General features: G+C 43.5%; 1 protein-coding gene across 1 annotated transcript in view; it reads left to right on the top strand.

The window, feature by feature from the left end:
* The window catches only part of tmem94 (transmembrane protein 94), a 150,521-nt gene that overhangs the window by 105,787 nt on the left and 17,274 nt on the right, over positions 1-27,460 (top strand). The window contains exons 21-28 of the mRNA XM_068004365.1: positions 71-170; positions 1,099-1,207; positions 2,373-2,562; positions 9,606-9,683; positions 11,332-11,417; positions 14,778-14,859; positions 16,950-17,095; positions 26,692-26,786. Coding sequence (XP_067860466.1) covers positions 71-170; positions 1,099-1,207; positions 2,373-2,562; positions 9,606-9,683; positions 11,332-11,417; positions 14,778-14,859; positions 16,950-17,095; positions 26,692-26,786 — 886 coding nt within the window. The remainder of the gene's footprint in view (positions 1-70; positions 171-1,098; positions 1,208-2,372; positions 2,563-9,605; positions 9,684-11,331; positions 11,418-14,777; positions 14,860-16,949; positions 17,096-26,691; positions 26,787-27,460) is intronic.

Here is a 27,460-nt window from a genome sequence, read left to right as displayed (position 1 = left end):
TACAGCCTGTGTATATCCATTTTTTTGAGTTGTGGTAATGTAAATGAGACCTTGCCTTTCTTTTCCTTAGGCCAAACTGCCTCGAGGAATCCATCAGGTGCGACCACATCTTCAGAACATTGATAACGTGCCTTTACTCGTCCCTCTGTTCACAGACTGCACCCAAGACAGTAAGCGGACATCATATATCTGCGCACTTTTAGTCACAGTAGCAATAAGTTGACTAGTGACGCTAAGGTTGTACATCTAACCGGTAACCAGAGGATGCAGATTTAAGATAATTGACAAAAAAATCTGCAGGCAATGGGCACAGAGCAGGGGAGTGGGACTAATTGGATAGCTCTTTCAAAGAGCTGGCACAGGCATGATGGGCCAAGTGGACTCCTTCTGTGCTCTGAGTCTATTCTCTCAAAAACCTGCTTGGACCCAGCATCAGTCACAGGAATGGTGCAGGTCTGACACAGCAATTGATACTTGGGTAAATGCATGACAGCATCTCAAATCGATTTTATAGATTCCACTGCTGACTTTGGCAGCTGTGTACCCCCAGGTCAGTAAATCATACGTCCAGTTGTGTTTTTACTTGCACCAGATTGCTAGTACCACTCATCAATTCCAGAAATTTCAGCAACTCCGTCATATAAGCAAGACTCGTTTTTCTGGATTCGTAAAACAGGAAGCAATGTAAAGTTCAGAGGCCTGGCCGAGAGATGGCATTACACTTTTATTAAAGTATCTCCATGATGTTTTACAAAAGTCATCTGGCCTCATACCTTGTGCCCTGTTGAGAGTCCGGTGAAGGGACAAAGCCTGCAGCACAGGACTCCATCAAGCTTGTAAAAAGGGAGGAAATCAGAATGCAGTGATTAGTTGATCCCAAGCTTGAGTTTTAAAAGCTTATAATTTGTCAGAAAAGGAAAGATTACAGGCAGATGAGTTCCACAGTACGTGGTCCTGGGAAAGGATATGTTGGAGTATGAGACAGTGCAAAGAGGCTTGATTGTAGTACAGTGAGGACACAGCATGTAAGATGTTCATTTTTACGTAATTCCCTGGTAAGGTTTTTTTTAAACATGCATACCGCTCTTCCATTTCCAGCAATGTGTGAGATGATGAAGATCATGCAGGAGTACGGGGAGGTAATCTGCTGCCTGGGCAGCTCTGCCAACTTCAGGAACAACTGCCTCTTCCTGCAGAGCGACATTGGGTGAGGATCCCATTCTCAGCTCGTTTGGCACAGTTTATTTGTGGATTGAATGCGGAAGACTGGATGAATTGTCCAGACCTGAGCACAGCAGGGATCTCTTGAGCACTTGGCCATCCAGAATTTAATAGACAACCCTGCATCCAGTGTGTTCAAGGAGTAAGGGTGTTGACTCTGCACCCAAGTGGAATTCTTTTTCTCCTTTCCATCCGCTTTCCGTAGAGAGCAAGCACTGAAGAACTCGGATTGGGGAGGGTGGAGGTGACCTCAGGGAACTTTGCTTCTGCCTCTCCCCAAGGGGAAAGGAAGAACTTGGTTTCATCTTTGGGGCTGACAGATTTGTTTTGCAAATTTCCCCCCAATGGCTTAGAGGTAAAGGCTGAATCCTTGTGCCATTCATACCAGAGGTTCGATCCCCAGTCTATCAGCCGGGGGTGACACTATATCTAGTCACAGAGCTCCTGGGTTAAGGACGGAAAAATCGGCCAGGGAATCCCCGGCCAGTGACCTTTTGAAGAAGGTATAGAAAGTTCGGATAGAGATGGGGCAAGAGACTGAATATTTAATATTTCTGGAAAAAGTGAACTATATTTTCTTGGTGCAGTGGTAATTCAGTTAGCATGATATTTACAGCAACCTATTTAGATACAGTCTGTTGACATTGTATGAATTTTTTAAAACACTGAAAATACACTGCAGTCAGCATCTGAAAAACAACAGGTTAGTATCTCAGCTGCATACCTTTCTAGCAGCTGATGACTGAGAGAAACAAGCATTTTAATAAGGCTGGGAAAAACAGAAGGCAAAAAAGAGGGAGAATCAACAGAATGCCAATCACAGAGGGAGTTAATGGGTTGAGTGATCTGCAAACTGCTTAATGGCAAACTGTCAGCATACTTGTATGTCCTGCTTTAGCAATGTTGCACACTTCAGGATCAGGGCATTCTGTAAGCAGTAGCCATGGGGGTGAGGGGAGAAAGCTAAGGAGGGGGTACCCCATGACTAGGGGTGTGGTCACTATTGTGCCTGGAATAGGTGGTGCTGAGCTCCCATTCTGCAGACACCACAAGAATAAATTTGGCACTCATTTTTTAAATATATGGATATATATTAGAAGTGTTCACCTTTGGTTTGTGATTCCTTAACTATGGTTTTTATTTGTTAACAGTGTTGCACTGGATCCACTCTATCCATCTCGATGTTCCTGGGAAACATTTGGCTACGCAACCAGTGCCAATGTTTCATTTGATTCTGATGAGCTTTCACCTCTGCAGCTATCTGGCCTCTTGAACAGCCTGCCCTGTTCCATTTCTTTTCACCAGGAGGAGAGCATCAGCATCATCAAACTCATCGAACAGGTGCGTGTGTACACAAGCACGTGCGTGTGCACACAGCAAAATTACCCTCTGCTACTAGACATACATCTACCCGCCCCAACCTGTGCTGCCATCACACGCTTAGATATCTGTGAGACAGCCCCTTTGTCTGAGCTGAGGTGTTAGAATAGATATAGATTGGGATGTCTAAGGGGCTGAAAGTAAGTAAATTCTATTTGAAAATATTTTTGTTTTTTTTGTGGAAAAGTCCTGTTGTCTTCATTCCACATTGGGCACACAAGGTAGGAATCTCTTCCAAAAGGTTCCTGTGAAACAGAGTCACTGTCATCTGTACCAATGCCGACATATGGCTAGCTGCTCCCTCTCCTTATAAAGGCAGTTACCGAGCCTGCACATCAGTTCATTTTCCCCCAGCCCCACTGAATTTGGTACTCAAGGTGTCACTGCCTTCTTGAATTCACAAAGAAATAGAGATTGTCATATTTGTCACATAAACTTGGCTTGTATTCCCTTGAGTTTAGAAGGTTGAGGGGTGATCTGATTGAGGTGTTTAAAATGCTAAAAGGATTTGATAGGGTAGATACAGAGAAACTAATTCCTCTGGTGAGGGAATCAAGAATGAGGGAACATAATCTTAACATTAGAGCTAGGCCATTCAGGAGTGAAATCAGGAAGCATTTTTTCACAGAGGGTAGTGGAATTCTGGAACTCTCTTCCCCAAAAGGTTGTGGATGCTGGGACAATTGAAGCTTTCAAGTCTGAGATTGATAGATTTTTAGTGGTAAGGGTGTCAAGGGATATGGAGCAAGTGCAGGAGAATGGAATTAAGGTGCAAATCAGCCATGATCTAATTGAATGATGGAGCAGGCTCAAGGGGCTGAATGGTCTATTCCTATTCCTAATGTTCCTATTTGTAATTAAATTGGCTGCTGTGTTTGTCTACATAGCAACAGTGTCTACATTTCAAAAGTACTTCATTGGCTGTAAAGCGCTTTGAGACGTCCTGAAGATATGAAAGGTGCTATATAAATGTAATTTTTTGACTGCCCTTTTTTGAGGACGCACTTCAGAGGATTAAAAAAAAACAGGAAATAAATAAGGGAAAATGAACTGGACAATCCTTGTCGGATTGTTAATCCATTTTGAAAGGAATGCGGATGCTTCAATGCAAAGGGTCTCGAGCATTAGAAAGAATGTAACACAATATTTTCAGTAACAGATGGGGATGGAAAGTGTAAGATGTCTGTCGCCAGATCACGACACCAGTAATTGCCTCAGGTTCTCGACATACCCACGAGGTCAGAGTGCTCCACTTAAACTGCATGAAGCAGAAGAACACAAGAAAGAACCAGCACTCTACTCCAAAGAAATTCTGGGCTGAAGTTTTCCAGTCTCAAGTAACCCAGTAACCAAAGGACAGCTGAGCGGATGGTTGTGTATTTTACATTGTTACTGTCTATAACAACAACTTTTTGCATTTATATAGCGCCTTTAACATAGTAAAACGTCCCAAGGCGCTTCACAGGATCATTATCAAACATTTCACACCAAGCCACATGAGATATTAGGATAGGTCAATGAGGTAGGTTTTAAGGAGTGTCTTAAAGGAGAGCGAGGCGGAAAGGTTTAGGGAGGGAATTCCAGAGCTTAGGGCCTAGGCAGCTGAAGGCAAGGCCGCCAATGGTGGAGCAATTAAAATCAGGGATGCGCAAGAGGCCAGAATTGGAGGAGCACAGAGATCTCTGAGGGTTGTAGGGCTGGAGGAGGTTACAGAGATGTGGGGGTGGGGGGGGCGAGGCCATGGAGGGATTTAAAAACAAGAATGAAGGAATGTTCCAGCTATCCCAAGACTGGCTTCCCAGGCATCTCTTAAATCCGGTCCCCACAGATAATGTTGGCAGCACTGTCACATGGAGTAGTTCTCATATGTTTATTGCAAATATATTACAGCGACTCAGAGGGTAGCTAGCGTTTTTGACATAGCTGGTGTGGTGTTAAAACATCTGTCATCAACTAGAATCTCCACATGCAGTGCCCCCACAGGTGCTGCTCACTGTTTGAATTATCTGGGGGTTAAGGGACTATCTGGTTAGTTAGTTAGTGCACCTCAAGTCAAAACGAACCAATGCACTGGAGGGTTGACTCCCTTTATCAGAAGAACAGCGGGTCATGTATCAGCACTGGTACAGAGGACATTAATGTTTGTTGCATGGGGAACATATGTTCCCCGGGAGCAAGTTTGAAGAAGGCTGGACTCCTTTGGGGTGTGTGGAATGCTTCCATTTGAAGAATGAAGATGACCATATCATGATAGCCATTCTGTGTGTTAATGAGCCCAACACAGTACGGAGACAGTAGTTACATCACCCATCCATCTCTGATATACTTGCCATATGGATTTCATGGTGCTGAAAGATTAGGCCTGTGGGGCTGCTTGCATGCATGCATTTGGGAAGGGAGCTCCCGACATAGAGCCTTGTATCATTACAGCTATATGGATTATGGTTGTAACGATTATTTGCAAAAATTAAGCTTAATTAACAACACCCATGGGTTTCCTGAGTAAAATTGGGCATTCCACATTGTTTTGTAGAATGTCGGAGAGGAAGGGAAGGAAGATTGCCCACTGTCATGGGAATGTATTACACACCACATGGGCTAGTGCATCTACAGCTTATTCGACCATGGAGGGCACCACAACCAAATCCAATCCTGACTTCCACCAATGTGGACTTTCCAGCAAGGGCCCTGGGATGACAGTCAGGAGCAAGAATCTCCACTAAATGTTTCTTTCCCCTCCCTAGACGAGGTGAGCTGAGGGCAGCTGTTAACACCCCCACTGGTGCATTAGGTGAGATCAGTTAATTCAGCACACTCCGGGTATCGAACCTGGGGCCTCCTGCCTATGTAGCTAAGTACCATAGCCCCAGGTAGATTTATGAACCGAACAATATGGGCAGCCCCACTGGTCATTTGTTTGAGGTTGCATGCTGACGGCAGACTGTACACACTGAATAACTTTGCTGGTTGCAATATAATCATTACCAATCTTTTATTATGGAGCTTAAATGGTAAACTGTGATCATCCGTTCTAAAACTGCGCTTCCAACTGAGAAGACTGAAGTGGCAGCTGACAGATATAGAATTCATCTGCTTTTCTGAGCCTTTGGATCACTTACCATAATCAACTTGAGGGAGGATTAATATACTGTCTTGTAAAGCAGCTACTTTCTATATAACGCATGATCTGTTGTTGAAGTAGTGCCAGTTTTGGTGGTAATCTCACTTATGTAACAGGATACACCGAGGTATTTTAGCTGATTAACATTCTCCAGGTTAAAGCTATTCATGTCACTTGGTGAGAGGTTTTCTCCAGGAAGATGTTCGTGAACCTAATCAGATTAGGTTTTGCTTACACTTAGCATCATCTGGTTGGCATCTAGCCACCAAGACTGGCCACATCCTCAATACTGATCGAAGTTTTACCAGCTTTGAGATTGCCTGTCATTGGTATATAGAGATATAGAGTCCTCGAAATGTGAAGGTGCTTAAGATAGGCCATTAATGTGATGGTATCGTAATTCTATAACTGACTCCTGAGAGAGAGAAAGAAAGAGTGACTTGCGTTTAAATCCAATAGGGAATTTAGGAGAAACTTCTTTACTCAGAGTGGCCATAATGTGGAACTTGCTACCACTTGGAGTGGTTGAGGCCACACAGGTGCATGTAAGGGGGAGCTAGATAAATACATAAGGGAGAAAGGAATAGGAGGATATGTTGATAGGGTTAGATGAAGTAAGGTGGGCAGAGGCTCGTATGGAGCGCAAACGCTGGCATAGACCAGTTGGGCTGAATACCTTGTTTCTGTGTTGTAATTTTATATAGTGTCTTTCATGACCTCAGGACGTCCCAAAGCGTTTTACAGCCAATCAAGTACTTTTGAAGTGTAGTCACTGTTGTAATGCAGGAAACATGGCTGCGAATTTGCGTACAGCAAGGCCCCACAAATGGCAATGAGAAAAATGGCCAGATCTGTATTAATAATGTTGGTTGAGGGATGAATATTGGCCAGAACACCAAGAACAACTCCCTTGCTCTTCTTAGAAATGGCGCCATGGGATCCTTTACGTCCACCTGAGAGGGCAGATGGGGCCTCGGTTTAATGTCTCATCTAAAATACAACACCTCTGACAGTGCAGCACTCCCTCAGTACTGCACTGGAGTGTCAGTATGTGCTCAAGTCTCTGGAGTGGGTTTTGAACCCACCACCTTCTGACAGAGGCAAAATGCTACCACTGAACCACAACTGACACTTAAATTTAAGAGACATAAATCGGATGTGTACGGTAGAACCTTCATTATCATTTTGGCAGGTAAATGAAGCACGGATATTTGAGGCTCCCCTGTATATCTAAGTCCTCTTAAGAATGAAGCCAATGTGTGAGACTATAGGATTACCTGAGCTCTGTCTGCTTTAAATAGGATGGCTTTTTCTACGTCACAAGTTATGTGAAAAAGTTTTGCCCTACATATTTCCATTGTTATAACGTAATGTGAAAGATGAAAGTTGTCTCATTGTTATTGTGATGGTTTCATATGGGGTTTCAGTTCAAACACCAGGCAACACACAATAGAAATTGGAAAGTTAGGATTAAGAAGGAAAGTCAGACAGACTCTTTTCTACCAGAAGGCAATAGAATTACTTGGTATCACTAAATGTTAGTTTACCTCTTATCTTCTACTTTTTTCAGCCTGTACTGTGGGCCTACGTCCTTCGCCTTGGTTTGTAAGAATCCCTTAACAGGGAAGGCTATTTAAACGAGCCATATAAATGGAATCGGGGCAATTGGATGCATTTCGGCAGAAGGAAAGGTTTGAGGGATTTAGTAAGACGTCTGGTTGGTGGGATTGATCAAATAAATTGGAGGGTGGGCCTTTTGCGCCTAATAACATAAGAAATAGGAACAGGAGTAGGCCATACGGCCCCTCGAGCCTGCTCCACCACTCAATAAGTTCATGGCTGATCTTCGACCTCAACTCCGCTTTCCTGCCTGACCCCCATACCCCTTATCCTGAGACGATGCCCCCTAGTTCTAGACTCTCCAGCCAGGAGAAACAGCCTCTCAGCATCTACCCTGTCAAGCCCTCTCAGAATCTTTTATGTTTTAATGAGATCACCTCTCATTCTTCTAAACTGCAGAGAGTATAGGCCCATTCTACTCAATCTCTCCTCATAGGACAACCCTCTCATCCCAGGAATCTATCCAGTGAACCTTCGTTGCACCGCCTCTAAGGCAAGTATATCCTTCCTTGAGTAAGGAGAACAAATCTGTACAGAGTACTCCAGGTGTGGTCTCACCAAAGCTCTGTACAATTGTAGCAAGACTTCCTTGCTCTTGTACTCCAACCCCCTTGCAATAAAGGCCAACATACCATTTGCCTTCCTAATTGCTTGCTGTACCTGCATGTTAACTTTGTGTTTCATGTACAAGGACTCCCAAATCTCTCTGCACACCAACATTTAATAGTTTCTCACCATTTAAAAAAAATTCTGTTTTTCCATTCTTCCTACCAAAGTGAATAACCTCACATTTCCCCACATCATACCCCATCTGCCACCTTCTTGTCCACTCACTTAATCTGTCTATATCTCTTTGCAGACTCTTGTGTCCTCCTCACATCTTACTTTCCCACCTAGCTTTGTATCGTCAGCAAATTTGGATACGTTACACTCAGTCCCTTCATCTGAGTCATTAATATAGATTGTAAATAGTTGAGGCCCAAGCACTAATCCTTGCGGCACCCCACTAGTTACAGCCTGCCAACCTGAAAATGACCCGTTTATTCCTACTCTCTGTTTACCAACCCTCAATTCATGCTAATATATTACCCGCAACCCCATGAGCCCCTTTCTTGTGTAACAACCTTTCGTGTGGCACTTTACCGAATGCCTTGTGAAAATCCACATGTCCTATATCCACTGGTTCTCCTTTATCTACCCTGCTGGTTACATTCTCAAAAAAAATTCCAGTAAATTTGTCAAACACAATTTCCCTTTCATAAAACCATGTCGACTCTGCCTGATCATTTTATGATTTTCTAAGAGCCCTGTTACCACGTCCTTAATAATGGATTCCAGCATTTTCCCGACGACTGATGTCAGGCTAATTGGCCTGTAGTTCCCTGTTTTCTCTCTCCCTCCTTTCTTGAATAGCAGGATTACATTTGCTACCTTCCAATCCACTAGGACCGTTCTAGAATCTAGGGAATTTTGGAAGATCATAACCAATGCCTCCACTATCTGTGCAGCCACCTCTTTTAGAACCCTCGGATGTAGGCCATCAAGTCGAAGGGAATAGTTGGCTTTTAGTCCCATTAATTTCTCCAGTACTTTTTCTTCAATATTAATTACTTTAAGTTCCTCACTCTCATAATGACGTTTTCCTATTGCTAAAAATTCTTGCAGTAAATTTCCATTTGTTCCTTGCGTGGATTTTCATCCGCAGGAGTGCATATTGGGAAATTGCCGGTACGCAACCCGTGATTTTCTACCCATTAAAATTCATAAATGGAAAATTGTTGGCTATGGCGTGCACCATTTCACTATATGTGCTCCCGGTGGGCAAGGCTCCACACTAGGAACACGCATGTGGGAAATTGACCCACTTACAGCACGGTGCTAAGATTCACTGAATGTATCAGTGTTGTCCAACAGATCAGATCACTAGATTCTCTCAGGTACAACTCCACAAACCAGCATCAAATGAAGACTTGATCAAACAAAATAACAAATTGCTCCGTACAGCAAAAATGCGAAGAACTTGCATTTATATAACGTCTTTCACGACCCCAGGACATCCCAAACGCTTTACAGTCAATTAAATACTTTTGAAATGTAGTCACTGTTGTGATGTAAGAAATTATATCTACACATTTCTACCTTCTATATGTGCAGTGTACGGTGTTTATTACATAGCTTGCAGGTGGTATAGCCCAAACAACAGGAAGTCAACACAACTTCATTCCAGTTTAATTTAACCAGTGCCATTCCCATTTTTCAACAGGCACGGCACACAACATATGGAATCAGGAAATGCTTCCTCTTCCTGTTGCAATGTCAGCTTACTCTAGTCTTCATTCAGGTGGGAAAATCAATTCTTTCTCTCTCGCCATTCAACTACTAAAGGTCTCTACTTTAGCCTCTTAATGCTGCTTACAAAATATGACATTTTCTATTACTTAAAAATGGTTTAGAAATGCTGTTCATACTTGCGTTTAAGGCTGGAGATTTAGTTAAGTGCGGGTTCAAAGTAAGGCGGTCCCTTCCTATGTGCATCATTGTGGTGGATGGCACTGTATTTCATTCTTAAGGAGAGAACTCACTTGCGCCCAGCTGGATCCGGTGCCCCTCCTTCCCCAGCATCAGTTAAAGCTCATTAAGATGAAATTCCCCACTCTCTGGCAACTGATGAATCAACTTATATTTGATTCATAGCTTTTTCTCTTTTTTTGTCTGGTATTTAAGGGGGACACCTTGTACATGAGTATATGTGAGAAATTATATTTTAATAACATATTTGATGACTTGAATATATCACTTTTTAAATTTTTTTTTGACATTATAAAATTAAGACAACCCTTTTAGGGTAGGACCCTTCTGCTATACAGTATGTTGTGCTGAATCCTTTCCAAGGGTGATTTACTGCTGCCCTGTCTGTCTGGCCCCTGAGAAATGCAGGCCACTTGTGTAGCAACTGCTGTGAGCGGCTCTCTGTCCAGACTGATGTAGTTAGGATCCGCTCTGTCATTTGGTGACTTGCCTGGTCACATTAGCACTTGTGAGCTGTTCACCGGCACAAGCACACCAGTATTAACCCTTGTGAAAACGATTCACTAATGCACACAGCAAGCGGGTCAGACGTTTACAGTCTTGCACACTTCATCGAACTGTTGGGCAGTTAGTCATGCAGCTGGCTGCCCTTCTGTAATGATAATGATTCTTTTCAAAAGCACCTGGTACATTTTTTTAAAAAAGATTTTGAGTGGGCAGTCTCTGGAGTAATTGCAAGTTGTATAACCAGAGATGTTCTGTATGTTAGAGCAGATGGAGAGCTGCTTGAGGTTAGCCATATGCTGGGAATCAGCAGAGCCCTCTCTTCAACTTGGGAGCATACTCAGCCATACATTTCCACCATCGAATTGGACTTGGAATCTGTTTTGTAGAAAGGGTTTTTTTGGCATTTCTCTGACTGATCTCACTCATACAACCATCTCACTCATACAACCATCTTTGACATGAGCCTCGACTGTAAGTGTTGATGGGATGTTCGAACATGAGGGGATTAATAACAAAATTTGGTCCCGCCCTCCCCTGACATCCATATACCAACAAGAGTCATTCAATAAGTGATCAGAAGTGGGAGACATGGTTGTTGTTGTCCTTAGCCCAGGGTCATTCCCCAGTGCTGTTCCAGATGAAATTGGCTAACTTAGCACAGAGCAGGGATTGTGTTTTAAACCTTTCTGGTCTCCATTGCTCAGTGCTGCACCATGTTTACCACTGAGCCATGGAGAAGATTCCTGGTCTGATCATCCAGGAAGGCCAAGAGTAAAGCAGTGGGCTGTGATGTAAATTCAGGAGCATAATGCATTAGCTGCGTGCCTAGTATTGCCTGCTGGGTTGTATTACTGACATAATTGTACACAGCATTTTGTCGTGTTTACTTGCCAGTGCTGTGCTGGAGGACATGATGACCCCTCATTAATACTGGGCTCTCTGTGTTTGAGCAGTTTTTGGCCTGTCTGGTTCAGCTGCCTCCACCACTTGGCACCACCGATGTTCTCTGGCTGTCCTGCTTCTGCTACCCATTACTGAGGTAAGTGCACTGTGTCTGCGATCAAAAAACGAAAGAGAAAGGTATAAATTTTCACTGTAATTACCAGGTTAGAAGTGACCTCCTGACAGGAATAAGCGTAGCAGATTAATGTGATGGGGGATAGAAATTCTGTTAAAACCTGTGTTCTAATATTAGAGAGGCAAAGTTCAATTCCCAAGCTGTTAGATTGCAGACTCTGAAATGTGAGCGGAAGGCACAATACAAATATTATGTACACATATTAATTATGACTGACTCCCGACTCTAGAAAAGGACTTATCCTTGGCAGCAAGGCAATCTGCTCAATCTGTCCACATCCAGGGCTGAGTGATGAGCACGAGTGGGTTATAGTCACCTCGTTAAGTAGTTTATTGTATCTCGCTGCAGACTGCGATTTACTCAATTGATTACACTTTAATGTATGGAATGGACTGGGGACTGATTATCCAGATAATTATCCACTGATACAAACAGTTGATAGAGCGGTAGGAGAGGTATCGTGGGATGTATTCCCCCAAAACTGGGACCGGCCACATGCACCGCAGGGGTCTTTTCCCATTCTTTATTCTATGTGTAAGTAGGGTTGAACTGACACAAATTAAGTTTAGTGAATAGCTACCTACCACTCTAGCCCATGAAATCTTTCCAAGCCATTTGTCGTCATATTTTATACCAGTAGAAGCAATGTTTTGTTTCCCCTGATGTGTATGAACTTCCGGTAGAGTATGGGTTTGCGTTTAGACTACGGATATCATTACGTTGAGGAATGAGAATGCTGGGAGCAAGGAGTTTTCCTTAACTCTGACCCACTAATTTTATCAGATGCGCATAGGTCCGATGCAATGGAGGTTCCGCCCCACCCTGGGTCACTGCACTGTGCTGTATCTAAGAAGGTCCCCAATGCACTTTTCAGATTTCATTATATCTAACTGAGCTTGCTAGATCTCAAGTGCTGTGGGATCTTTCCAATGAGGAGCTGAGTAGAGACTACCTGAACTCATTTCAGTTTGGGACTATTTGCAGCCATCTGAGAGAGGAGACTTCCACCCTTCTGACAGAATAAATTCCAAACCAGTGAGCTGAAGCTTGGTGTTTGTCTGTTGCACTACCGCATGGACAAAGGTTTTTAAAGCTAATGGACAGTGCTTTTGAAAGGCTCAGAAATGGCAGTAATCTTTAGCTCATTAGGTGAGGGCAGTTTCCTCATAACTGTATCCATTAAACTGTCAGATTTGCCGAAACTACCTGTAGCCCATGGTGCTGGGTGATGTACACAGGTTTACTTGTGCAGTACTGAAGTAGGAGTGTCTGAGCTTTGTCTTTATTGGTGACTTTGTTGTATGCTATGGAGGCCTGTGGGCCACATATGAACACATACAGACAAAACACCAATCACAAATTAACATTATGTAATTAAGCTCATTTAATAGTAGCCCTTTCCCCAAGCTGAGTTACAGATTGATCTCGAATTCTTCCACCAGTGAGGAAGTAGTGCCCAGAACAGGCCCTTCCAAAGTGCCAACCGTGAAATTCAAACATGGGAACCCAGTAGAGTAAGAAAAATAAGTTAAATAGGAACTCTTTCACTGAGGCTTTGTGAGCTAACTGTGGTCCGTGGTCTGTAATTCAGAGACCCCAGTTTAGGGCTGTAATGCTCCTTGAAATTATATATTTTTCTAATGGGACTAGCCTTAATGTGACAGATTTTTGCTGTCGACAACCATCGATTGTCTGCCTACAGTGTGCACTGAGTCGAGGTGCTTTGTCACAGCAATGAATAATATGGAATCAGCATATAGCACAGAAAGAGACTATTCAGCCCATCGTGACTGTGCTGGTGTTAACTGTTTAACTGGAACTATCTACTCTAATGCCATTTCCCTGCCCTTTCCCCATATTCTTTTATATTTGCCTTTTCAAATACTTACACAATTCCCTGTTAAACAATACTACAGTCTCTGCCTCAATAGCCCCGAGCCTGGAAGTCCGGCCCTCGAAACCCAGGCAACTCAGTCCTCGCTTCGTTTGGATTTTGTGGGGCTCACGATTCGGAAAGGGCTGTTTTTAGCAGTGTGGCCTCATTGGTGGATAAATTCTAAATTAGAACACCAAGCACTCTGATAATGCCAGCAACTTGCGATGTATAAAAATGAATGGGAGCGTTGATTTGAAACTTTTTATGTTCCCAAATGCATCTATGTGGCTCATAAAGGTAGAAGCTTGGTTTAGGGTGTACTTCCTTTCACTGTTCTTTTTCCCAGAATGTACTACATTTCTCTAAATTGAACTGCATTTGCCACCCATTTGCCCACCCTGCATGACCATTGGATAAATATAGGATCTGCTAGGATCGTCATACTGGACATTGAGTGACACTAACAATAAAGTGCTAACTGACACAATTGATGATGTTAGTATGGGAATCTCCATTTCATGAATGGAGCTTTTTCCCTCTAACGTTGCCCTAAGATGAATTTTGTTTTATTTTAAATTGAAATTTGAGCAATGTTGACTCTATAGGAGGTCGCCAGTGTGCAAGAGCATGGACACCCCCTGCAAAGTTGTTTGGCCAACTCTTTCTACTTACTTTGTATAATCACAAAAAGTGATTTGTGAGGCATAAGACTTGTGGCCCCTCTTGGCTTTTACCTTATGTCTTTCTCTAACGTACATTGTTCACAAAACGGTGAAGAATAAAATTCCTGGGACGAGTATGACACGTCTCCATTTATACTGGGCGCACCAAGCTGTCAACTATTGAAAATTTTAAAACTGAGGTTGATAGATTTTTGTTAGGTATAAGGGTATTAAGGGATATGGCATCATGGCGGGTAAATGGAGATCACCCATGATTTAATTGAATGGCGGAACATGCTCGAGCGGCTGAGTAACCTACTCCTGTTCCAATGTTCAGAAACAAAAACCCCACAGAGCCAGAACCAGATGGACTAATAGTCATTGGGCATTGGAGTTGGCGATCAGTGCTAATTAGTTCTGTGCTGCATTGCATTGTTCCGTGATCGGAGGTGGGCTGTTTTCCTCTCCCTCCTCCACATTGGGAGTTCGCCACATTCAGGAAGGAGGCAGAGAGGGGGAGAAAAACATCGAGCAGTGTCTACTTTTTGCACTAGCCCTGCTGACCATTTCGGAGCGGTTGGGGAATGGCGCGTGACGTAGAACAAAATAGAAAACAAGATAGAAATTGTTTCAAATTCCAACATGCTGTAACGCTAAAAAAAATTACAAGTGCCAGCAAAAGAAGCGTTGGGAAAGTGGGGATTAAAAACATTAGAAAACAAGCAAGCAAAAAGAAAATCATCCCATACTATGCTTTTATTGTCAGTTTTGTTTTGTCATCAGTGCTGCTCTGTTGGGGAAGCCGCCAGACAGTTCTGTGATGACGGTGGCGACAGGAAAAAACTTTGTATCCATTCCTAAAAAGGTGAGACTCCTGGGAACAGTGCAAAATCTCTGTTGCCTGTATTTTACATTGCGAGACTAACCCACCAATCTTGGAAACATTACCCATTAAAAATAAGGGACCATTTATACAGTTGGACGTATGTTGTATTGAACATAATTATCTGTAACTTAACTCTGTGTAAATCTCTGATAATTTGCCTCATCTACAAAGCCTTGTGCCCAGCCCACATCACATTTTAGAACGTGTCCGCAGCACAAACCTGTCGCAATTTTCTGATTGATTCTTGGGAAATTGAGCAAAACACTTTTCCACTAACCACTTGCTTCAAGGTGTCTCACCACATCTCTTGCAAACACCTACCGACACCTCCAACTCTGAGTAGTGCCACGAGAATGCTGCTGGTTTAATTTTAAAACACGTTTTCCTAAAAGTGCCCGACACATGGTGCCTTTTAAGTTGTAAAATTTTTATTTCCCCCCCCCCACCCCTGTTGAATCTACTCTGTTAAGACTTCACGGCCATACCGATGCTGCATAAAAGCCAATGGACATGTGATGCTCCATGTTGGCTAACTTCATAAATCCCCCCCCCCCCCCCCCCCCCAGTGTAGAGCTGAGACAAGCAGTCCAAGAAGGTTGAGGTTCAATCCATGGTCTGTGCAGGGTTTCCTGATTTCAGTTAGGGCAGTGGTGGAGTGTTACACAAGAATTCAACATCTCTAGTCTTAGGGCAGACATCAGCTGGCATTCCCACTCCTGATCACTATCCAGTGAACCACTGTTTAACTGTGCTCACGTTTGGATGTTGGATGAGGACAGGATTGGGCCTAGTTCGTGTTAAGTTTTGCTCCCTGCACATGGTGGGAATTACTGGAGGACCTACAGAGGGCGATAACTAGAATGATACCATTGCGGCTGCTAGTTGTAAGGCTAGGCTTCACGAGCTACTGTTTACTTTGGAGAAATGCAAGCTTATAATTAGCAATTTTTTTTAATGATGATGGGACTTGACTAGGTTGAATAAGTTATTTGCGAAGCATAGGGATAGTAGGATAAGGGGGCATGCACATTATATAGGAGACAGAGTTAGAAGAAATGCCAGGAAATACTTCTTTTCACAGTCATCGCCCTCTGGAGCAGAGTGCCGAAACATGCCATGTGTATGGATTCATTAAAGTTCTGTGATAGGGAACGTAACAAGTTCCCAAGAGAAAAGGACTGTTCCAAATAGAGAATAAGTTGCTAGTTAGCTGGGATTACAAGGATTTACAGGCTACCTGGAGCCTTGCTTGATTGTCTTACATTTATTCTGTGTAGTGTGACTTGTTACTTAAATACTTCAATGTTGCATTAAAAAGTCTCAGGCAGAACGATAATTCTGGTTTGTAAGTGCATCTGAGCAGTGCAGTTGCCCCACTACCAATCTCTTTGATAGCTGTTTGTTCTGGTAGTTCTCCGGAGAGGAATTACCCAGAATGTATCCCGAACATGGGCTCCTGGATAGGACAGGAGTGGTTGAGTCCGTGGTGCACAAGGTTGCACCCTTGTTTGCCTAGAATGGGCATGATAGGCCTGATGGTCTCTTCTTGCCCCATCTATATGTTCGTATGGCCGACATTTGGTGTGTAAGGAAAGACTTGCATTTATATAGTGCCTTTTACGACCTCAGGACATCCCAAAGCACTTTGCACTTCAAAAGTACTTCATTGGTTGTAGTCACTGTTGTAACGTAGGAAACGTAGAGTAGACTTAGAAACAAAGAAGCAGGGTAAACAAAAGTTATTTTTAGGAAAAGGAGAACTACCACGGCTATCAAACAGATTGTTACTGGCGAAAGTGCTTTGCTGCTCAAATGCACTTACAAACCAGAATTATCGTTCTGCCCGAGACTTTTTAATGCAACATTGCAATATTTAAGTAACAAGTCACACTATACAGGATAAATGTAAACATTTGGGAGATGTCAAATGATGACAAATTGCTTATTGTAATCATTTAAAAAAAAATATTGCAGATAAATGGTCCCAATACTGAGATTGCTCTGGATGTGTAAATTCACCTGATCCCCGAGACGATCTTAACATCGTCTGTCTGTGTTCCTGTCTGCAGACTCAACAGCACTTCCTGGTGTGTTTCCTGATTAAATTCAGCCTCACGATTTTTGCCTACCTCGTTTGCTTTGGGTTTATGCTGCAGGAATTCTGTAAAAAATCTAACTCCTTGAACATTACCGACTGCTCGTCCATAATGAACAGGTGAGTGAGGGTGAGGGGTGGTCTGTTTAAATGGTCCGTTCACCGCTGACTCCAGGAGCAGCTGTGTACTAAGAGAGAACGAACTTGCATTTATATAGTGCCTTTCATCATCTCAGGACATCCCAAAGCGCTTTACAGCCAATGACGTACTTTTGAAGTACATTCACTGTAGTAATGTAGGAATCGCGGTAGCCAATTTACACACAAGGTCCCACAAACAGCAATGTGATAATGACCAGATCATCTGTTTTTACATGTTGGTTGAAGGATAAATATTGGCCAGGACAGCGGCGACAACTTTCTTACTCTTCAAAATAGTGCCGTTGGATCTTTTACATCCACCTGAGAGGCAGAAGGGGCCTTGGTTTAACTTTTCATCTGAAGGACGACACCTCCGACAGTGCAGCACTCTCTCTCAGTACTGCACTGGAGTGTCAGCCTAGATTTTGTGCTCAAGTCTCTAGAGTGGGACTTGAACCCAGAGCCTTCTGACTCAGAGAACCAGGACCTACCAGCTGAGCCATGGCTGACTAAGGATTCTGTGTAGGTCCGTTCTGAAGAATTCATTACCATGGCTCAAATAAGTGGCTGTCAGTCCTCCTAGGCAATATGTGCCCGGTCTCCAAACTAGAGGACAGAATAAAAAATGAAGTTAATGGAAAAGCAAAAAACCTTAAAATAAAAATTTAACATGCTGGCTGGTCTGTCAAACAGAAAAGGAAGGTTGAGAACACAACAACAACTTGCATTTATATAGTGCCTTTAACACAGTAAAACATTCCAAGGCGCTTCACAGGAGCAATTTTAAACAAAATTTGATACCAAGCCACATGAGATATTAAGACAGGTGACCAAAAGCTAGGTCAAAGAGGTAGGTTTTAAGGAGCATGTTAAAGGAGGAGAGAGAGGTTTAGGGAAGGAGTTCCAGAGCTTAGGGCCTAGGCAGCTGAAGGCACTGCCACCAGTGGTGGAGCAATTAAAATTGGGGATGCGCAAGAGGCCAGAATTGGAGGAGCACACAGATCTCAGAGGGTTGTAGGGCTTGAGGAGGTTAGAGATAGAGAGGGGTGAGGCCATGGAACGATTTGAAAACAAGAATGAGAATTTTAAAATCGAGGCTTTCCCGGTCCGGGAGCCAACGAAGGTCAGCGAGCTCAGGGGTGATGGGAGAACGGGACTTGGTGCGAGTTAGGCCATGGGCAGCAGAGTTTTGGATGAGCTCAAGTTTATGGGGAGGGTGGAAGATGGGAGGCCAGCCAGGAGAGCATTGGAATAGTCAAGTCTCGAGGTAACAAAGGCATGGATGAGAGTTTCAGTAGCAGATGAACTGGGGTATGGACAGAGACGGGTGATGTTACTGAGGTGGAAGTAGGCATGGAGTGGATATGTGGTCGGAAGCTCATCTCGAAACCTTACCCTACCTTTTCCAATTACAGGTGCTGACATACCTGCTGAGTATTTACAGCATTCTTACTTTTTTTCCCAATTAAAATGCTAACTTGACTCCTTGCTTGTGCCAGCTGCATTAAATAGTTTTAATCTGATTTATGTGATGGTCAAAGTCTGAGTCCAGAAGTTGGGAGTTTGGATAAGGAGGAGTTTGGACGACAGGTGGCTGGCAGCTGGCATGAATGGAGAATAAGAGGCAGATGGGCATAGGAGAATAATTCAGCTGGCTTCTTCCTTCTTGCAATTTATAATATTGGAACAGTTTATAAAGAGCAGAACATGGAGTGTAAGCCAGGATACACTGAGACTATACGCTATTTCATTTTTGGAAGCTACGGTATAAATAACAATTAAAAGTAGTGTTTTATGCTTAGCCCTGATCAACATATCTTTCAGATTTGTACCCACTATTGGAGTAATTCCATGCTCGCAGGGAGCATGGGTTGAAGATAGGGTGATAGCATTGCAGCCCTGATTCTCCACCCGATGGATGCAGCCTGGAATCCCATGTGCGGCTTTGGATCCCAGTGATGATGTGGTCCTTTTGGTGTTTCAGTCATGATATGCTACTCTTTGTTATTTCTCTTTACACTTCATTATATCAAAACTAAAGGTGGGCCCTTGAGCTCAGAGTGTGCTTATATAGTTTCATCTGAAAAGTCTGAAACGAGAGCCTTGCCTTTTCAAGAATGTTGATAGTTAGATAGAAATGCACCCAAATCAGATGCTAAGTTTGAGGAAAAAGGTGGCGATAAATCAATTGATGGACCACAAACCATACATAATTACCCATTTATTTCTGAACAACCCACATCAAGTCTATATGGGGAAAATATTTCTATCATGAAAATAGTGACTATATATAAATGTGGGTTAAGTTTAGTATGTAATGGGAAATGTTAAGATTTTTCAGATGAAACGATATAGCCTCACTCTGAACTCATGGGCCCACCTTTAGTTCATAGTAGCTACAGCACAGGAGAAGGCCATTTGGCCCATCATGTCTGTGCCGGCTCTTTGAAAGAGCTATCCCATTCCATATCGCAGAAAGTCTCTTTCCCCATAGCCCTGTAAATTTTTTCCCTTCAAGTATTTATCCAATTCCCTTTTGAAAGTTACTATTGAATCTACTTCCACCACCCTTTCAGGCAGTGCATTCCAGATCATAACAACTCGCTGTGTAAGAAAAAAGGTTTCCTCATGTCGCCTCTGGCTTTTTTGCCTATCACCTTAAATCTGTGTCCTCTGGTTACCAACCCTTCTGCCACTGGAAACAGTATCTCCTTATTTACTCTATCAAAACCATTCATGATTTTGAACATCTCTATGAAGTCACCCCTTAACCTTCTCTGTTCTAAGGAGAACAACCTCAGCTTCTCCAGTCTCTCCACATAACTGAAGTCCCTCATCACTGGCACTGTTCTAGTAAATCTCTTCTGCACCCTCTCTAAGGCCTTGACATCCTTCCTAAAGTATGGTGTCCAGAATTGGACACAATACACCAGTTGAGGCCTAACCAGTGTTTTATAAAGGTTTAGCATAACTTCCTTGCTTTTGTACTCTACCTCTATTAATAAAGCCCAGGATCCCATATGCTTTTTTAACAGCCTTCTCAACTTGTCCTGCCACCTTCAAAGATATGTGTATGTGCACCCCAGGTCTCTCTGTTCCTGCACCCCTTTTAAAATTATACTAGTTTATTTAATCATAGAATCATGGAAATTTACGGCACAGGAAGAGGCCATTTGGCCCATTGTGTCTGTGCCAGCCGAGATACAGCAATCCAGCCTAATCCCATTTTCCAGCTCTTGGTCCGTAGCCTTGTAGGTTGCAGCACTTCAAGTACACATTCAAGTACTTTTTAAATGTGATTAGGGTTTCTGCCTCTACCACCCTTTCAGGCAGTGAGTTCCAGACCCCCACCACTCTCCGGGTGAAAAAATTTCTCCTCCGCTCCCCTCTAATTCTTCTACCAATTACTTTAAATCTATGGCCCCTAGTTTTTGACCTCACTGCTAAGGGAAATAGGTCCTTCCTATCTGCTCTATCAAGGTCCCTCTTAATTTTATACACCTCAATTAGATCTCCCCTCAGCCTCCTCTTCCAAAGAAAACAACCCCAGCCTATCCAGCCCTGGCAACATCCTCGAAAATCTCCTCTGTACCCTCCCTAGTGCAATCACATCTTTCCTGTAATGTGATCAGAACTGTACGCAGTACTCTAGCCGTGGCCTAACTAGTGTTTTATACAGTTCTAGCATAACCTCCCTGCTCTTATATTCTATGCCTCTGCTGAAAGGAAACTATCCCATTTGCCTTCTTAACCACTTTATCTACCTGTCCTGCTACCTTCAGGGATCTGTGGACATGCACTCCAAGGTCCCTCTGTTCCTCTACACCTCTCAGTGTCCTACCATTTATTGTGTATTCCCTTGCTTTGATGTCCTCCCCAAATGCATTACCTCACACTTCAGATTGAACTCCAAGTGCCACTTTTCTGCTCACCTATCAGTCCATTGATATCTTCCTGCAGTCTACAGCTTTCTTCCTCACTATCAACCACATGGCCAACTTTTGTATCATCTGCAAACTTCTTAATCATGCTCCCTACATTGAAGTCCATATCATTGACATATACTACGAAAAGTTTCGATCACCTCTCCTCATTCTTCCTACCAAAATGCATCACGCTTCTGTTAAATTTCATCTGCCATGTGTCTGTCCATTTCACCAATCTGTCCTCCTGAAGTCCGTTACTATCCTCCACGTTGTTTACTACATTTCCGAGTTTCATGTCATCTGCAAACTTTGAAATTATATCCTCTATACCCAAGTCCAGGTCATTAATATATATCAAAAAGAGCAGTGGTCCTAATACTGATCCCTGGGGAACGCCACTGTATACTTCCCTCCAGTCTGAGAAACAACCGTTTATCACTACTCTCTGCTTTCTGTCCCCTAGCCAATTTTGTATCCACACTACCACTGTCCCTTTAATCCCATGGACTTAAATTTTGCTAACAAGTCTATTATGTGGTACTTTACCAAGTGCCTTTTGAAAGTCCATATACAAATTAACCGCACTACCCTCATCAACCCTCTCCATTACTTCATCAAGGAACTCAAGTAAGTTTGTCAAACACTATTTTCCTTTAACAAATCCGTGCTCACTTTCATGTTTTAACCCATATTTTTTCCAAGTGCCAATTAATTTTGTCCCAGATTATTGTGTGTCAAAGTTTCCCCACCACCGACATTAGGCTGATGGGCCTGTAATTGCCGGGTTCATCCCTCTCCCCTTTTTTGAAGAAGGGTTGTAACATTTGCAATCCTCCAGTCCTCTGGCACCGTCCCCATATCTAAGGAGGTTTGGAAGATTGTGGCCAGAGCCTTCGCAATTTCCACCCTTACTTCCCTCAGTTACCTAGGATGCATCTCATCCAAACCGGGTGACTTTTCAACTTTGAGTACTGCCAATCTTTTAAGTACCTCCACTTTATCTATTTTTATCCTATCCAATATCGCTACCAGCTCCTCCTTTACTGCTACAATGGCAGCATCCTCTTCTCTAGTGAAGACGGATGTAAAGTATTCATTTAGTATCTCAGCCATGCCCTCTGCCTCCACAAGAAGATCTTTTTTGTCTCTAATCGGTCCCACCCTTTTGACTACCCTTTTACTATTTGTATGTTATAAAAGACTTTTGGGTTCCCTTTTATATTAGATGCTAATCGATTCTCATTCTCTGTGCCCTTTTTATTCCCTTTTTTAGATCTCCCCTGTACTTTGTGTTCAGCCTGATTCTCTACTGTATTGTGAATCTTACATTTGTCAGAAGCCTCCTTTTTCTGTTTCATTTTAATCTCTATATCTTTAGTCACCCAGGGAGCCCAAGCTTTGGATGCCCTTCCTTTCCCCTTTGTAGAGATGTGTTTACTCTGTACCTGAACCCACTCCTCCTTGAAGGCCTCCCATTAGTCAACTATTGTTTTGCCCACCAATTTTTGATTCCAATCCACCTTGGCAAGATCCCTTTTTAACTTACTGAAATTAGCCCCTCCTCCAGTTCAGCATTTTTACATTTGATTGTTCCTTGTCCTTTTCCATAACTATTCTAAACCTAATGATATTATGATCACTGTTCATCAAATGCTCCCTCACTGAAACATGCTCCATCTGCCCCACTTCATTCCCCAGAACTAGATCCAGCATTGTTTTCTTCCTGGTTCGGCTGGAAACACACTGTTCCAGAAAGGTCACTCGAATACTTTTCTGGACTTCCTCCCCCTCTTTGCCCTTTACACTGTTACTGTCCCAGTCTATATTGGGATAATTGAAGTCCTCCGTTATCACTACTCTCTCGTTTTTGCATCTTTCTGTAATTTGCTGCAAATGTTCTCCTCTGTCTCCTCCTCGCTATTTGGAGGCCTATAGAATACACCCAGTAGCGTAATAGCTCCTCTATTGTTCCTTACTTCTAACCAAATAGATTCTGTCTTTGACCTCAAAATATATCATCCCTTTCCAGTGCTATAATAGTTTATTTGATCAATACTGCCACCCCCTCTTACTTTCATTCCTTCCTCATCTTTCCTGAATACCTTGTAGAAAGGAATATTAAGTGCCTAATCCTCCCCTTCTTTCAGCCAGGTCTCTGTTATTGCCACCATTTCAGAGTCCCATGTGGCGACTTGAGCCTGCAGTTCACCAACCTTATTTACCATGCCACGTGCATTTACGCAAGTTCACTCCAATCTCATCTTAGACTGCCTTGCATTTGTCCCCAGTCTATTTCTTCCTATTTCTGAACTTCTCTTTACTGTAGTGCTACTTGTCCCCCCCAGTCCTTCTCCTGCTCCCCAGCACCGTGTTTCTCCTCTCTAAAGTTCCCTCCCGGTGCCCACCCCCTGCTGAATTAGTTTAAATCTTCCCCCACAGCACGAGTTAACCTCCCTGTGAGGACGTTTGTCCCAACTCTGTTGAGATGCAGCCTGTCCATCTTGAATGGATCCCTCCTGCTCCAGACCTGGTCCCGGTGCCCTAGGAATCTGAAGCCCTCCCTCCTGCACCATTGCTCCAGCCATGCATTAACCTGTCTTATCCTACTATTCTTATGCTCACTAGTGCGTGGCACTGGGCGCAATCCAGAGATTACTGCCTTTGAGATCCTGCTTTTTAACTTCCTCCCTAGCTCCTGAAACTCTGACTGCAGGGCCTCAACCCTTTTCCTTCCTATGTCATTGGTTCCCACATGGACCATGACTTCTGGCTGTTCCCCTCGCCCCCCCCCCTCGCCCCCCCGCCCCCCCCCCCCCCCCCCGCCCAAAATGTTCTGCACCCTCTCATTGATGTTCTTTACCCTGGCACCAGGGAGGCAACACACCGTGCGGGACTCACATCGGCAAAACCTGTCTATCCCCCGACTATCGAAGCTTCTAGGACAACTGCATTTCTTCTGCCCCCCCCCCCCCCGTGCAGCCGAGTCTCCCACGGTGCCATGGATTTGCTCCTGACTGCACACCCTCACTGGTATTCAACACTGAATATCGGTTTGAGAGTGCCAAACATCCAAGGGACTCCTGCATTGTCTGCCTGTTCCTCCTAGTCTGTCTGGTGGTCACCCACTCCCTCTCTGCCTGAACATTCTGTAGCTGCGGGACGACCACATCCTGAAACGTGCTATCAATGAAACACTCTGCTTCCTGTATGCACTGTAGTGACGCCAGCCGCCCCTCAAGCTCAGAAACTCTGAGCTCGAGCAGTTGACGGCACTTCCTGCACATGTGGTTTTCCAGGACACAGTGTTTTGAAGTTCCCACTTGGCACAGGATGTGCATGTGACAGGCCCCAGCTGTCCTACCTTGTTAGCTAATAGTTATTTAAACTGTTTGTTTAGCTTTAAGGCACTAACCACTAAAAAAAACACTAACCAACCACTAATACACAATATCCACTTACCAATAAACTCAATACTTACTTTGACTTGTCCTCTGCGCTAGAAGATATTAGGGCTCTTTATACTTAACATAAATGATAAATTAACCAATTAGCTCCAATTCCTTGGCTCCGCCGCTCCTCACTCTGTGCTCACTATGACGTCACTTTTTGAGTTTTCCCCTCTGCCGCTCTGGGTCTCCCGATAGGCTCCGCTGCTGCTGCTCTCAGGCTCTGTTTAAATCTGCCGCTCTGGGTCTCCCGATAGGCGCTCTAGAAAGAAGATCCTATATATAATTGTACATTATAATTTCTTACTAAATTACCATTAAAGCATGGAACAGAAATTTGACATGGTATCAAAAAAGTATGCCTGCTGTTTATCTTGTATAATATATAGTCGAAAGTGTGTGTATGTATATGTTATATATTTAAAACTGCATTTATATATCACTTTATTGCATCAAAAGTTCTCTGTTTCACGCAATGAATTTTGAAGTGCAGTGCCGAGCTATGTAGACAAAGTTTGAAGTTGTACTTTGCTTCTGACCTTTTTTAAACTCTTACATGGTCAGCGTTAAAGAACAAGCTGCTGATGTTCTAGGGAATGCTGCACATTAAACGATCCATATAGTGTCTGCCTCTGGCCCTGTGCAGTTATCCAACAGATGGCACTGTTCAATCAGCGCTGAACTTACAGACTTTATGGAGATCCTTTCCACAATTTTTTAAACACAGAGAATGCATAGACTGGCTTTAGTATTTATTAACTCTTAACTGTTTGGAGGCTGAATTGTGAAAGGTATTGACCAGTATTGGCACTATGATTTCAGTAAAGCAGTGGCATGTGTGAAGTGTGAAAAACACCCCAAAGTACAATTCTAGATCCTGCCCTTCGAAATGTGGGCTCTGTGTGGAGAGAGTTCTTTGTGCTATGTGGTAATAGGGTTAAGTACAAGTGGCTACAGGTCTGTCACTAGCAAAGGGAGGGGTTAAAGGTACTGACATAAGAGCATCACACCAGATGCACATTAATGCGTCGCACGATTTTCTTGGTATCAATCCGCTAAATAAGCCCAGTGACAACGTAAGTGGCTTCCCCACTCGTAGAAGGCTGGAGATTGGCTGCATTACGCCGTAAAGTCAGAAAACGATGCTTAGTTGCAAGCAACACACATCCTGGACGTTAATCCCAGAGCCATCAGCAATGTAAAAATTCTGTTCAAGCTGTATATACAGCACCCCCCCCCCCCACCCACACCAAGTTCACATGCTGTGGCACAGCCAGACAGAGCATGAAGATCTCAGATTTCATCCCCAGTCTGCGCTGATCTTAGTCAAGGTCAGTGCTACAGGTGGCCCCAGCATCCCTCAGCTAAGAAAGGGTTAAAAATCAATAAGTTCCCATTCCTGATGGTCCCCGCCAAAAAGCACAGGGTGTGATATTCTGCCCTCCATCCCCAGAAATATAGCCTCACACATACAGAATAAGATGCTGAAGGTGTACCAGTGGAACTGCACACTTGCATAGGTCACTGGCCTCAGGAGAAGAAAAGTAATAGAATAGTGTGATCCAGTATGAGCAGTAAGCCAAGGCTTCTTTGACAGCACCTCCCAAACCCACGACCTCTACCACCTAGAAGGACAAGGGCAGCAGGCACATGGGAACAGCACCACCTGCATGTTCCTCTCCAAGTCACACACCATCCAAACTTGGAAATATATCGTTGTTCCTTCATCGTCGCTGGGTCAAAATCCTGGAACTCCCTTCCTAACAGCACTGTGGGAGCACCTTCACCACACGGACTGCAGCGGTTCAAGAAGGCGGCTCACCACCACCTTCTCTAGGGCAATTAGGGATGGGCAATAAATGCTGGCCTCGCCAGCGACGCCCACATCCCATGAACAAATAATTTTTAAAAAGTAAGCATGACTGAAGGAGACCATGAAGAGATAAGCAGCCCCCAGTGCTGGTATATATCTGAGATGCTGTAACCCACACATGGGTTGACCCTTAAAAATTCCCACATCTAGAGTTACCAATCTCAAACCTGCCACTGTGGGCAATTACCAGCGTAGGCCAGGCATATGCTAACGAAGAGGAAGAGCTCCCTTGAACTGATGATGTACATACTCCCTGTGCAATGGGGACAGGGGATTTGAAATGGGTGAAAGGCAACATAGCTATGGACTGATGATGTGGTTTTGTTTCAGTTCTGCAGAGGGAGCGCCCATGTGGTTTGACAAGTATTCCAATGGGTTGTTGCTGGCTCAGAAGGTGATGGCCTGCTTTATTGTTCTGCACACAGGTAAGAGAAGCCAAATGTTCTTCAGAAGAGAAATAGCCCACTTTCTTAAACCAGTACATAACTCAGTTCTATTGTGGTGGCACAGTGGGAATCTGTTTTGTAAAATTGTTTCCTTCTACAATTGGTAACTGCCCTGGAGATAATCTGATTGTAAGGAGGTGTTGCTTTGCCACCCACCTGACGTTGCCTAGTTTCTGTACTTGAGTAGCTAAATATCTTCAAAGCTACGCAGGTAGATTTATTGGGTAACTTAAGGCAACTGGTGTTGGCTTGGAAATTAATTTCTGTTTACATGTTGGAGAGGTGTCTCTGCAAACCCACAATTCACATTATACCTTGAGAAGTTGAATTAAATTGAAAGACTCCCATTTACTCACTCATTCAAGAACAGACTGTGTTAGTCCATTGAAAAACTTGGCATCTTAAACTTCTGCCTCATGTTGATGCATGCAAGTGAGCACGGTGACACAGAATCCACTTTTGTTGACTAGATCCACACTGCATGTTATAGGCCCCCTAACAGTAACCACGCTGTAGGACAGGGTATACAGGAAGAAATAATGGGGGCTTGTGAGAAAGGAACAGCGATAATCGTGGGTAATTTTAATCTACATATAGATTGGAAGAACCTGATTGGCAAAGGTCGCCTGAAAGATGAGTTCAGAGTGCTTTCA

Source organism: Heptranchias perlo, chromosome 23, assembly GCF_035084215.1.
Source record: "Heptranchias perlo isolate sHepPer1 chromosome 23, sHepPer1.hap1, whole genome shotgun sequence".
Taxonomy (NCBI): Eukaryota; Metazoa; Chordata; class Chondrichthyes; order Hexanchiformes; family Hexanchidae; genus Heptranchias; species Heptranchias perlo.
This window is presented reverse-complemented; position numbering and strand designations above follow the sequence as displayed.